At 46.7% G+C, this 14,215-nt stretch overlaps 1 protein-coding gene across 1 annotated transcript in view; it reads right to left on the bottom strand.

The window, feature by feature from the left end:
* cdon (cell adhesion associated, oncogene regulated) overlaps positions 1-14,215 on the bottom strand; it is a 149,750-nt gene that overhangs the window by 48,115 nt on the left and 87,420 nt on the right. Inside the window, 1 exon segment of the mRNA XM_031795396.1 lies at positions 8,550-8,878. Coding sequence (XP_031651256.1) covers positions 8,550-8,878 — 329 coding nt within the window.

The following is a 14,215-nucleotide window of genomic DNA, read 5'->3' on the forward strand; positions in this document are numbered from 1 at the left end:
AGGCATGGTTTCTCCTTATTGTTTTATCATTTTAATTTAACCCTTATTTAACCAGGTAAATTGACTGAGAACACATTCTCATTTACAGCAACGACCTGGGGAATAATTACAGGGGAGATGAATGAGGCAATTGTAAACTGGGGATGATTAGGTGACCAATAAATACCAGCTTGGGAATTTAGCCAGGACACCGGGGGTTAACATCCCTATAAGTGCCATGGGATCTTTAATGACCTCAGAGAGTCAGGACACCCGTTTAACGTCCCAGCCAAAACACAGCACCCTACACAGGGCAACATCCCCAATCACTGCCCTGGGGAACTTTTTCTAGACCGGAGGAAAGGGTGCCTCCTACTGGTCCTCCAACACCACTTCCAGTAGCATCTGGTCTCCCATCCAGGGACTGGCCAGGCCCAACCATGCTTGGCTTCAGAAGCGAGCCAGCAGTGTTATGCAGGGTGGTGTGCTGCTGGCTCAACATTCGTCATTGTATTCTATTGGTTCCAGTAATTGTCTTATATTATCTCCAATGTATCGTCCATGTAAAAAAACTGTCTGATTAGGATGAATAATATGCGACAATACCTTTTTAATTCTATGCACTATTCTAGAATTCTTGCATCACAACACTGAAGCACAAGGGGCCTCACATGTTTTTAATGGACTGGATCTTTATATTTACCACCTGGGTCCTGTTTCAGTAGTAATGAAATCAGACCTTCTTGTTGAGTATCTGATATTCTACCATTTTTATAGGTGGTTAAATAATGGTCCTCTGAGTACATCAAAACAAGTTTGGTATATCTCCACTGGTATACCATCTAGCCCTGGAATTTGGTATATCTCCCCTGGTATATCTCCACTGGTTTATCTCCCCTGGTAGATCTCCCCTGGTATATCTCCACTGGTTTATCTCCACTGGTAGATCTCCACTGGTATATCTCCCCTGGTATATCTCCACTGGTATATCTCCGCTGGTATATCTCCACTGGTATACCATCTAGCCCTGGAGTTTGGTATATCTCCCCTGGTATATCTCCACTGGTATACCATCTAGCCCTGGAGTTTGGTATATCTCCCCTGGTATATCTCCACTGGTATATCTCCACTGGTATACCATCTAGCCCTAGAGTTTGGTATATCTCCCCTGGTATATCTCCACTGGTTTATCTCCCCTGGTAGATCTCCACTGGTATATCTCCACTGGTATATCTCCACTGGTATGCCAGCCAGCCCTGGAGTTTGGTATATCTCCCCTGGTATATCTCCACTGGTATATCTCCACTGGTTTATCTCCCCTGGTATATCTCCGATGGTATATCTCCACTGGTATATCTCCACTGGTATGCCAGCCAGCCCTAGAGTTTGGTATATCTCCACTGGTATACCATCCAGCCCTGGAGTTTGGTATATCTCCACTGGTATGCCAGCCAGCCCTAGAGTTTGGTATATCTCCACTGGTATGCCAGCCAGCCCTAGAGTTTGGTATTTCTCCACTGGTATGCCAGCCAGCCCTAGAGTTTGGTATATCTCCACTGGTATGCCCGCCAGCCCTAGAGTTTGGTATATCTCCACTGGTATACCAGCCAGCCCTAGAGTTTGGTACAGTATTTCTCCCCTGGTATACCTCCACTGGTATATCTCCCCTGGTATACCTCCACTGGTATATCTCCACTGGTATATCTCCACTGGTATTTTTAAATTTTTAATTTTACCTTTATTTAACCAGGCAAGTCAGTTAAGAACACATTCTTATTTTCAATGACGGCCTGGGAACAGTGGGTTAACTGCCTGTTCAGGGGCAGAACGACAGATTTGTACCTGGTCAGCTCGGGGGTTTGAACTCGCAACCTTCCGGTTACTAGTCCAACGCTCTAACCACTAGGCTACGCTGCCGCCCCAGCCAGCCCAGAGTTTGGTATATCTCCACTGGTATATCTCCACTGGTATACCTCCACTGGTATATCTCCCCTGGTATACCTCCACTGGTATATCTCCACTGGTATACCAGCCAGCCCTAGAGTTTGGTATATCTCCACTGGTATACCAGCCAGCCCTAGAGTTTGGTATATCTCCACTGGTATGCCAGCCAGCCCTAGAGTTTGGTATATCTCCACTGGTATACCAGCCAGCCCTAGAGTTTGGTATATCTCCACTGGTATGCCAGCCAGCCCTAGAGTTTGGTATATCTCCACTGGTATACCAGCCAGCACTAGAGTTTGGTATATCTCCACTGGTATGCCAGCCAGCCCTAGAGTTTGGTATATCTCCACTGGTATGCCAGCCAGCCCTAGAGTTTGGTATATCTCCACTGGTATGCCAGCCAGCCCTAGAGTTTGGTATATCTCCACTGGTATACCATCCAGCCCTGGAGTTTGGTATATCTCCACTGGTATGCCAGCCAGCCCTAGAGTTTGGTATATCTCCACTGGTATGCCAGCCAGCCCTAGAGTTTGGTATTTCTCCACTGGTATGCCAGCCAGCCCTAGAGTTTGGTATATCTCCACTGGTATGCCAGCCAGCCCTAGAGTTTGGTATATCTCCACTGGTATGCCAGCCAGCCCTAGAGTTTGGTATTTCTCCACTGGTATGCCAGCCAGCCCTAGAGTTTGGTATATCTCCACTGGTATGCCAGCCAGCCCTAGAGTTTGGTATTTCTCCACTGGTATGCCAGCCAGCCCTAGAGTTTGGTATATCTCCACTGGTATGCCAGCCAGCCCTAGAGTTTGGTATATCTCCACTGGTATGCCAGCCAGCCCTAGAGTTTGGTATTTCTCCACTGGTATGCCAGCCAGCCCTAGAGTTTGGTATATCTCCACTGGTATGCCCGCCAGCCCTAGAGTTTGGTACAGTATTTCTCCCCTGGTATACCTCCACTGGTATATCTCCCCTGGTATACCTCCACTGGTATATCTCCACTGGTATATCTCCACTGGTATATCTCCACTGGTATTTTTGAATTTTTAATTTTACCTTTATTTAACCAGGCAAGTCAGTTAAGAACACATTCTTATTTTCAATGACGGCCTGGGAACAGTGGGTTAACTGCCTGTTCAGGGGCAGAACGACAGATTTGTACCTGGTCAGCTCGGGGGTTTGAACTCGCAACCTTCCGGTTACTAGTCCAACGCTCTAACCACTAGGCTACGCTGCCGCCCCAGCCAGCCCAGAGTTTGGTATATCTCCACTGGTATATCTCCACTGGTATACCTCCACTGGTATATCTCCCCTGGTATACCTCCACTGGTATATCTCCACTGGTATACCAGCCAGCCCTAGAGTTTGGTATATCTCCACTGGTATACCAGCCAGCCCTAGAGTTTGGTATATCTCCACTGGTATGCCAGCCAGCCCTAGAGTTTGGTATATCTCCACTGGTATACCAGCCAGCCCTAGAGTTTGGTATATCTCCACTGGTATGCCAGCCAGCCCTAGAGTTTGGTATATCTCCACTGGTATACCAGCCAGCACTAGAGTTTGGTATATCTCCACTGGTATGCCAGCCAGCCCTAGAGTTTGGTATATCTCCACTGGTATGCCAGCCAGCCCTAGAGTTTGGTATATCTCCACTGGTATGCCAGCCAGCCCTAGAGTTTGGTATATCTCCACTGGTATACCATCCAGCCCTGGAGTTTGGTATATCTCCACTGGTATGCCAGCCAGCCCTAGAGTTTGGTATATCTCCACTGGTATGCCAGCCAGCCCTAGAGTTTGGTATTTCTCCACTGGTATGCCAGCCAGCCCTAGAGTTTGGTATATCTCCACTGGTATGCCAGCCAGACCTAGAGTTTGGTATATCTCCACTGGTATGCCAGCGAGCCCAGGAGTTTGGTATATCTCCACTGGTATGCCAGCCAGCCCTAGAGTTTGGTATATCTCCACTGGTATGCCAGCCAGCCCTAGAGTTTGGTATATCTCCACTGGTATGTCATCCAGCCCTAGAGTTTGGTATATCTCCACTGGTATACCAGCCAGCCCTAGAGTTTGGTACAGTATTTCTCCCCTGGTATACCTCCACTGGTATATCTCCACTGGTATGCCAGCCAGCCCTAGAGTTTGGTATATCTCCACTGGTATGCCAGCCAGCCCTAGAGTTTGGTATATCTCCACTGGTATGCCAGCCAGCCCTAGAGTTTGGTATATCTCCACTGGTATGCCAGCCAGCCCTAAAGTTTGGTATATCTCCACTGGTATACCATCCAGCCCTAGAGTTTGGTATATCTCCACTGGTATGCCAGCCAGCCCTAGAGTTTGATATATCTCCACTGGTATACCAGCCAGCCCTAGAGTTTGGTATATCTCCACTGGTATACCAGCCAGCCCTAGAGTTTGGTATATCTCCACTGGTATGCCAGCCAGCCCTAGAGTTTGGTATATCTCCACTGGTATGCCAGCCAGCCCTAGAGTTTGGTATATCTCCACTGGTATGCCAGCCAGCCCTAGAGTTTGGTATATCTCCACTGGTATGCCAGCCAACCCTAGAGTTTGGTATATCTCCACTGGTATGCCAGCCAGCCCTAGAGTTTGGTATATCTCCACTGGTATGCCAGCCAGCCCTAGAGTTTGGTATATCTCCACTGGTATGCCAGCCAGCCCTAGAGTTTGGTATATCTCCACTGGTATGCCAGCCAGCCCTAGAGTTTGGTATATCTCCACTGGTATGCCAGCCAGCCCTAGAGTTTGGTATATCTCCACTGGTATGCCAGCCAACCCTAGAGTTTGGTATATCTCCACTGGTATGTCATCCAGCCCTAGAGTTTGGTATATCTCCACTGGTATGTCATCCAGCCCTGGAGTTTGGTATATCTCCACTGGTATGCCAGCCAGCCCTAGAGTTTGGTATATCTCCACTGGTATGTCATCCAGCCCTGGAGTTTGGTATATCTCCACTGGTATGCCAGCCAGCCCTAGAGTTTGGTATATCTCCACTGGTATGTCATCCAGCCCTGGAGTTTGGTATATCTCCACTGGTATGCCAGCCAGCCCTAGAGTTTGGTATATCTCTACTGGTATGCCAGCCAACCCTAGAGTTTGGTATATCTCCACTGGTATGCCAGCCAGCCCTAGAGTTTGGTATATCTCCACTGGTATGCCAGCCAGCCCTAGAGTTTGGTATATCTCCACTGGTATGCCAGCCAACCCTAGAGTTTGGTATATCTCCACTGGTATGTCATCCAGCCCTAGAGTTTGGTATATCTCCACTGGTATGTCATCCAGCCCTGGAGTTTGGTATATCTCCACTGGTATGCCAGCCAGCCCTAGAGTTTGGTATATCTCCACTGGTATGTCATCCAGCCCTAGAGTTTGGTATATCTCCACTGGTATGTCATCCAGCCCTAGAGTTTGGTATATCTCCACTGGTATGCCAGCCAGCCCTAGAGTTTGGTATATCTCCACTGGTATATCTCCACTGGTATATCTCCACTGGTATATCTCCACTGGTATATCTCCACTGGTATATCTCCACTGGTCTGCCATCCAGCCCTGGAGTTTTCCCAGAAAGGCTTTAATTGCATCAAGAAGTCCCTCCTCTGTAATTTACCTTCACATGAGTCTTTCTGTACAGATGTTCATTTTACATTATTAATAGGAAAAAAATCCATGCAATTAACTTTGGTTAGAGGAGATGAAGGAGACTGAAATGAAAACATATGCTTAAAGTACTCTTTCAAAATATTGTTAGGTGGATCATGGGTGAATCATTGCATTTCAATGTTGAAAATTAAAAAATCATTAGTTGGATTTTCCATCCAGTATATCTCACTATATCTCACAATGTTACTGGTAGTCTGTAGGGTATCTACAGATGGACTACTCAAATAAAGTGTTACCCTCTACTCCACTACCCTCTACTCCACTACCCTCTACTCCACTACCCTCTACTCCACTACCCCATACTCCACTACCCCCTACTCCACTACCCTCTACTCCACTACCCTCTACTCCACTACCCCACTACCCTCTACTCCACTACCCTCTACTCCACTACCCTCTACTCCACTACCCCTACTCCACTACCCTCTACTCCACTACCCTCTACTCCACTACCCCCTACTCCACTACCCCCTACTCCACTACCCTCTACTCCACTACCCTCTACTCCACTACCCCCTACTCCACTACCCTCTACTCCACTACCCTCTACTCCACTACCCTCTACTCCACTACCCTCTACTCCACTACCCCACTACCCTCTACTCCACTACCCCCTACTCCACTACCCTCTACTCCACTACCCTCTACTCCACTACCCTCTACTCCACTACCCCACTACCCTCTACTCCACTACCCTCTACTCCACTACCCCACTACCCTCTACTCCACTACCCCCTACTCCACTACCCTCTACTCCACTACCCCACTACCCTCTACTCCACTACCCCCTACTCCACTACCCTCTACTCCACTACCCCATACTCCACTACCCTCTACTCCACTACCCTCTACTCCACTACCCTCTACTCCACTACCCTCTACTCCACTACCCCACTACCCTCTACTCCACTACCCTCTACTCCACTACCCTCTACTCCACTACCCTCTACTCCACTACCCCCTAGTCCACTAATCCACTACCCGCTACTCCACTACCCTCTACTCCACTAACCTCTACTCCACTACCCCCTACTCCACTACCCTCTACTTCACTACCCTCTACTCCACTACCCTCTACTCCACTACCCCCTACTCCACTACCCCCTACTCCACTACCCCCTACTCCACTACCCTCTACTCCACTACCCTCTACTCCACTACCCTCTACTCCACTACACCCTACTCCACTACCCTCTACTCCACTACCTTCTACTCCACTACCCTCTACTCCACTACCCCCTACTCCACTACCCTCTACTCCACTACCCCCTACTCCACTACCCTCTACTCCACTACCCTCTACTCCACTACCCTCTACTCCACTACCCCCTACTCCACTACCCTCTACTCCACTACCCTCTACTCCACTACCCTCTACTCCACTACCCCCTACTCCACTACCCTCTACTCCACTACCCTCGACTCCACTACCCTCTACTCCACTACCCCATACTCCACTACCCTCTACTCCACTACCCCCTACTCCACTACCCCCTACTCCACTACCCCATACTACACTCCAGTCTACTCTACTCCACTACCCTCTAATCCACTACCCCATACTACACTCCAGTCTACTCTACTCCACTACCCCCTACTCCACTACCCTCTACTCCACTACCCTCTACTCCACTACCCTCTACTCCACTACCCCCTACTCCACTACCCCCTACTCCACTACCCTCTACTCCACTACCCCCTACTCCACTACCCTCTACTCCACTACCCCCTACTCCACTACCCTCTACTCCACTACCCTCTACTCCACTACCCTCTACTCCACTACCCTCTACTCCACTACACCCCAGTCTACTCCACTCTAGTCCACTACCCTCTACTCTACTACACTCTACTCCACTCTACTCTACTACACTCTACTCCACCCCACTCTCCACTTCACTCCACTCTACTCCACTACACTGTACTCCACTCTAATACACTCTACTACAGTCTACCCCACCCCAGTCTGCTCTACTACACTACACTTTACTCCACTCTACTACACTACGCTCTACTCCACTAGTCTCCACTCCACTCTAGTCTCCACTACACTCTACTCTACTCCACTCTACTCCACTCTAGTCTCCACTCCACTCTACTACAGTCTACTCCACTCTACTCTACTACACTCTACTCCACTCTACACCACTACACTCTACTCCACTCTACACCACTACACTCTACTCCACTCTACTCCACTACACTCTAGTCCCCACTCCAATCCACTCCACTACACTCTACTCCACTCTACTCCACTCTACTACAGTCTACCCCACTCTACTCCACTCTACTCCACTCCACTCTACTAAACTCCACTCCACTCTACACCACTACACTCTACTCCACTCTACTCCACTACACTCTAGTCCCCACTCCAATCCACTCCACTACACTCTACTCCACTCTACTCCACTCTACTACAGTCTACCCCACTCTACTCCACTCTACTCCACTCTACTACACTCCACTCTAGTCTCCACTCCACTCTACTCTACTACACTCCTCTACCACACTCCCCTCCACTCCCCTCCAATACACTCTACTCCACTCTACTACACTATAGTACACTCAACTATATTCAACTACACTCTACTACACTCCACTCCACTCCACTCTATTACACTCTATTCTACTATACTCTACTCCACTCTACTCCACTCTATTACACTCTATTATACTCTACTCTACTCCACTACTGTATTCTACTCTACCATACTCTACTCTACTCCACTCCACTCCACTCTACTCCACTCTATTCTACTATACTCCAATCCACTCTATTATACTCTACTCCACTCCACTCCACTCTATTATACTCTACTCTACTCCACTCTACTCTACTCTACTACACTAACATGCAGGTGCTTTATCCCTACCTAGGGCCTGGAGTTTTTCCTGGTCAGGGTACAACGACATGGTAAGCAAAACTCCTGTTCCTCCCCCTCTGGACTCACCTTGCGGTACTTGACAAAGTATGCGTTGATTGGATGTCCCCAGTCACGGCCCGCCCTCCACTCCAGGTCATAGACATCAGGTTTGTGAGTCTGAGGAGGGCTAGTAATGATTGGTGCTTCAGGAGTGGGCCGGTCGCTGCTCCTCTCTGTTGGTTGGCCCATGGTGTCCCATAGCCCATCCCCTTCTCCTAGCCCCTCCCCTAGCCCTACCCCTTCCTCCTCGGGTGGGAGGAGCTCATCTCCCTCGTCGCTCTGGATTGGGTGGACGGAGGTGGGTGGAGCGTCGATCAGAATATCAGCGGTGGAACCAGGCTGAGGTTCTTGTTCTTCTAGAGATAGAAAGAGAAGTTTCAAATTAAACCAGGCGGAGGTTCTTCTTCTAGAGATAGAAAGAGGAGTTGCAGGTTAAACTGTATCCAAGTATAAGATTGAAGCTTGAAACTTTGATCACAAATCATATTGTGATGTTTTTAATACATTTTCTTGCTATGAATTTAGATGCAAATAAACTGAATGTTCTTTCTGGGGCAGGTTGCACCAGTTGTTATGAGACGCTCGGTTAGCCGTAGCTACGCTCTTAGAAATAAAGATGCTATCTAGAACCTTACAAGGTTCTTCGGGTTGTCCCCATAGGAGAACCCTTTTAAGAAACCTTTTTGGTTCCAGGTAGAACGTTTTTGGTTCCAGGTAGAATGTTTTTGGTTTCCGTGTAGAACCCTTTCCACAGAAGGTTCTACCTGGAACCCAAAATGGTCCTACCTGGAACCTAAAAGTTTTTTCCCTATGGGGACAGCCGAGGAACCCTTTTTTTCTAAGAGTGTTCGTTCGACTATGTGACCCGTATTTACACCAGTTGCACCAACCAAAAACAAGACTAATTGAAGCTAAGTCCGGCGTAAGCAATGCGCACTCATGAGATTTGATGCTTCATAACGATGGTTGCTAGGCAGCGCACGTTACTAAGCTGTTACCATCCTTGTGGCAGTTGCAAACTTTGCCAGGCATGTCACTTCGCCCATCACTTCGCACGTCCCACCACCTCCTATAACTACACGGCTCATCATTATTACGACTACAACTACACGGCCCATCATTATTACGACTATAACTACACGGCCCATCATTATTACGACTACAACTACACGGCCCATCATTATTACGACTACAACTACACGGCCCACCATTATTACGACTACAACTACACGGCCCATCATTATTACGACTATAACTACACGGCCCATCATTATTACGACTCCAACTACACGGCCCATCATTATAACGACTACAACTACACGGCCCACCATTATTACTACTACAACTACACGGCCCACCATTATTACGACTACAACTAAACGGCCCACCATTATTACGACTACAACTACACTGCCCATCATTATTACGACTACAACTACACGGCCCACCATTATTACGACTACAACTACACGGCCCATCATTATAACGACTACAACTACACAGCCCATCATTATTACGACTACAACTGAATTATGAAAACATTGCAATAATCAGCTAATGAATATTGAAAACATGTTTTAAATGGTTGGTTATTTGAAACTCCCAGAGTCGCCATGTAAAGCATGCTTTAAACAGGGACAGTCAGTCTGCTGCAGAGACCCAACAGGGACAGTCAGTCTGCTGCAGAGACCCAACAGGGACAGAGTCAGTCTGCTGCAGAGACCCAACAGGGACAGAGTCGCCCACCCTGTAAAGCATGCTTTAAACAGGGACAGTCAGTCTGCTGGGACAGTCAGTCTGCTGCAGAGACCCAACAGGGACAGAGTCCGTCTGCTGCAGAGACCCAACAGGGACAGAGTCAGTCTGCTGCAGAGACCCAACAGGGACAGAGTCAGTCTGCTGCAGAGACCCAACAGGGACAGAGTCAGTCTGCTGCAGACCCAACAGGGACAGAGTCAGTCTGCTGCAGAGACCCAACAGGGACAGAGTCAGTCTGCTGCAGAGACCCAACAGGGACAGAGTCAGTCTGCTGCAGAGACCCAACAGGGACAGAGTCAGTCTGCTGCAGAGACCCAACAGGGACAGAGTCAGTCTGCTGCAGAGACCCAACAGGGACAGAGTCAGTCTGCTGCAGAGACCCAACAGGGACAGAGTCAGTCTGCTGCAGAGACCCAACAGGGACAGAGTCAGTCTGCTGCAGAGACCCAACAGGGACAGAGTCAGTCTGCTGCAGAGACCCAACAGGGACAGAGTCAGTCTGCTGCAGACCCAACAGGGACAGAGTCAGTCTGCTGCAGAGACCCAACAGGGACAGAGTCAGTCTGCTGCAGAGACCCAACAGGGACAGAGTCAGTCTGCTGCAGAGACCCAACAGGGACAGAGTCAGTCTGCTGCAGAGACCCAACAGGGACAGAGTCAGTCTGCTGCAGAGACCCAACAGGGACAGTCAGTCTGCTGCAGAGACCCAACAGGGACAGAGTCAGTCTGCTGCATAGACCCAACAGGGACAGAGTCAGTCTGCTGCAGAGACCCAACAGGGACAGAGTCAGTCTGCTGCAGACCCAACAGGGACAGAGTCAGTCTGCTGCATAGACCCAACAGGGACAGAGTCAGTCTGCTGCAGAGACCCAACAGGGACAGAGTCAGTCTGCTGCAGAGACCCAACAGGGACAGAGTCAGTCTGCTGCAGAGACCCAACAGGGACAGTCAGTCTGCTGCAGAGACCCAACAGGGACAGAGTCAGTCTGCTGCAGAGACCCAACAGGGACAGTCAGTCTGCTGCAGAGACCCAACAGGGACAGAGTCAGTCTGCTGCAGAGACCCAACAGGGACAGAGTCAGTCTGCTGCAAAGACCCAACAGGGACAGAGTCAGTCTGCTGCAGAGACCCAACAGGGACAGAGTCAGTCTGCTGCAGAGACCCAACAGGGACAGAGTCAGTCTGCTGCAGAGACCCAACAGGGACAGAGTCAGTCTGCTGCAGAGACCCAACAGGGACAGAGGAGGGACTATGTCTCCGAAGTGGACCACAGGTCAGCAGGAAAGCAGGGCTGGTTTTACATTGGGAACAAGCCTTTGCAATCTACATAAAATAACAAGAAACTCCTGGATACTCACAGCACTACACAATAATGCTTTGTTAGTTTGTTTCACTATAAACCGGTCCAGAGAGCTGTAAATGGGGACGTCAGGGAGGCTGGGAGGAGGTTGGGCAGGACACACAGAATATTACACTATATTACACTACCTTACAGTATATTAGAGTATATTAGAGTATATTACACTATATTACACTACCTTACAGTATATTACAGTATATCACAGACTATTACACTATATTACACTACCTTACAGTATATTACAGTATATTAGAGAATATTACACTATATTACACTACCTTACAGTATATTACAGTATATTAGAGAATATTACACTATATTACACTACCTTACAGTAAATTAGAGTATATTAGAGAATATTACACTATATTACACTACCTTACAGTATATTACAGTATATTAGAGTATATTAGAGTATATTACACTATATTACAGTATATCAGAGTATGTTACAGAATATTAAAGTATACTACAGTATATTACAGAATATTACAGTATATTACAGAATATTACAGTATATCACAGTATATTACACTACATTGCACTATGTTACAGAATATTACAGTATATCACAGTATATTACACTACATTGCACTATGTTACAGAATATTACAGTATATCACAGTATATTACAGTATATTAGAGCATATTACAGTATATTAGAGTATATTACACAATATTAGAGTATATTAGAGTATATTAGAGTATATTAGAGTATATTACAGAATATTACAGTATATAACAGTCAGTGTGATTTTATTTTCATGAGCAGGGCCTTATTTCTATTACAGCATACTGGATGACTGTCCTTCATTTTCCATTCACCCAGTTCAATGTAACAGTGATAGGTGCTACTACATGATACTCTAATTTTCCATATACCCATCATGAGGTTGCTACAACCTAGCCTATGTTTAATCCCGTTTCATTACATTTTCTTGAATACACCCCTAATGAATACACCCCTGATGAATACACCCCTAATGAATACTAATGAATACACCCCTGATGAATACTAATGAATACACCCCTGATGAATACTAATGAATACACCCCTAATGAATACACCCCTAATGAATACTAATGAATACACCCCTGATGAATACTAATGAATACACCCCTGATGAATACTAATGAATACACCCCTAATGAATACACCCCTGATGAATACACCCCTAATGAATACACCCCTAATGAATATACCCCTAATGAATATACCCCTAATGAATACACCCCTGATGAATACACCCCTAATGAATACACCTCTAATGAATACACCCCTAATGAATACACCCCTGATGAATACACCCCTAATGAATACACCTCTAATGAATACACCCCTGATGAATACTAATGAATACACCCCTGATGAATACTAATGAATACACCCCTGATGAATACACCCCTAATGAATACACCCCTAATGAATACTAATGAATACACCCCTGATGAATACACCCCTAATGAATACTAATGAATACACCCCTGATGAATACTAATGAATACACCCCTAATGAATACACCCCTAATGAATACACCCCTGATGAATACTAATGAATACACCCCTGATGAATACACCCCTGATGAATACACCCCTAATGAATACTAATGAATACACCCCTAATGAATACTAATGAATACACCCCTAATGAATACACCCCTAATGAATACACCCCTGATGAATACTAATGAATACACCCCTGATGAATACACCCCTGATGAATACTAATGAATACACCCCTGATGAATACTAATGAATACACCCCTAATGAATACACCCCTGATGAATACACCCCTGATGAATACTAATGAATACACCCCTGATGAATACACCCCTGATGAATACACCCCTAATGAATACACCCCTAATGAATACACCCCTGATGAATACTAATGAATACACCCCTGATGAATACACCCCTAATGAATACGCCCCTGATGAATACACCCCTAATGAATACACCCCCAATGAATACTAATGAATACACCCCTGATGAATACACCCCTGATGAATACTAATGAATACACCCCTGATGAATACACCCCTAATGAATACACCCCTAATGAATACACCCCTGATGAATACTAATGAATACACCCCTGATGAATACACCCCTGATGAATACACCCCTAATGAATACTAATGAATACACCCCTGATGAATACACCCCTGATGAATACTAATGAATACACCCCTGATGAATACACCTCTAATGAATACACCTCTAATGAATACACCCCTAATGAATACACCCCTAATGAATACACCCCTGATGAATACACCCCTAATGAATACACCCCTAATGAATTCACCCCTAATGAATACACCCCTAATCAATACACCCCTAATGAATACACCCCTAATCAATACACCCCTAATGAATACACCCCTGATGAATACTAATGAATACACCCCTGATGAATACTAATGAATACACCCCTGATGAATACACCCCTAATGAATACACCCCTAATGAATACTAATGAATACACCCCTGATGAATACACCCCTAATGAATACTAATGAATACACCCCTGATGAATACTAATGAATACACCCCTGATGAATACTAAT

Source organism: Oncorhynchus kisutch, linkage group LG18 (assembly GCF_002021735.2).
Source record: "Oncorhynchus kisutch isolate 150728-3 linkage group LG18, Okis_V2, whole genome shotgun sequence".
In the NCBI taxonomy this organism is placed as follows: domain Eukaryota; kingdom Metazoa; phylum Chordata; class Actinopteri; order Salmoniformes; family Salmonidae; genus Oncorhynchus; species Oncorhynchus kisutch.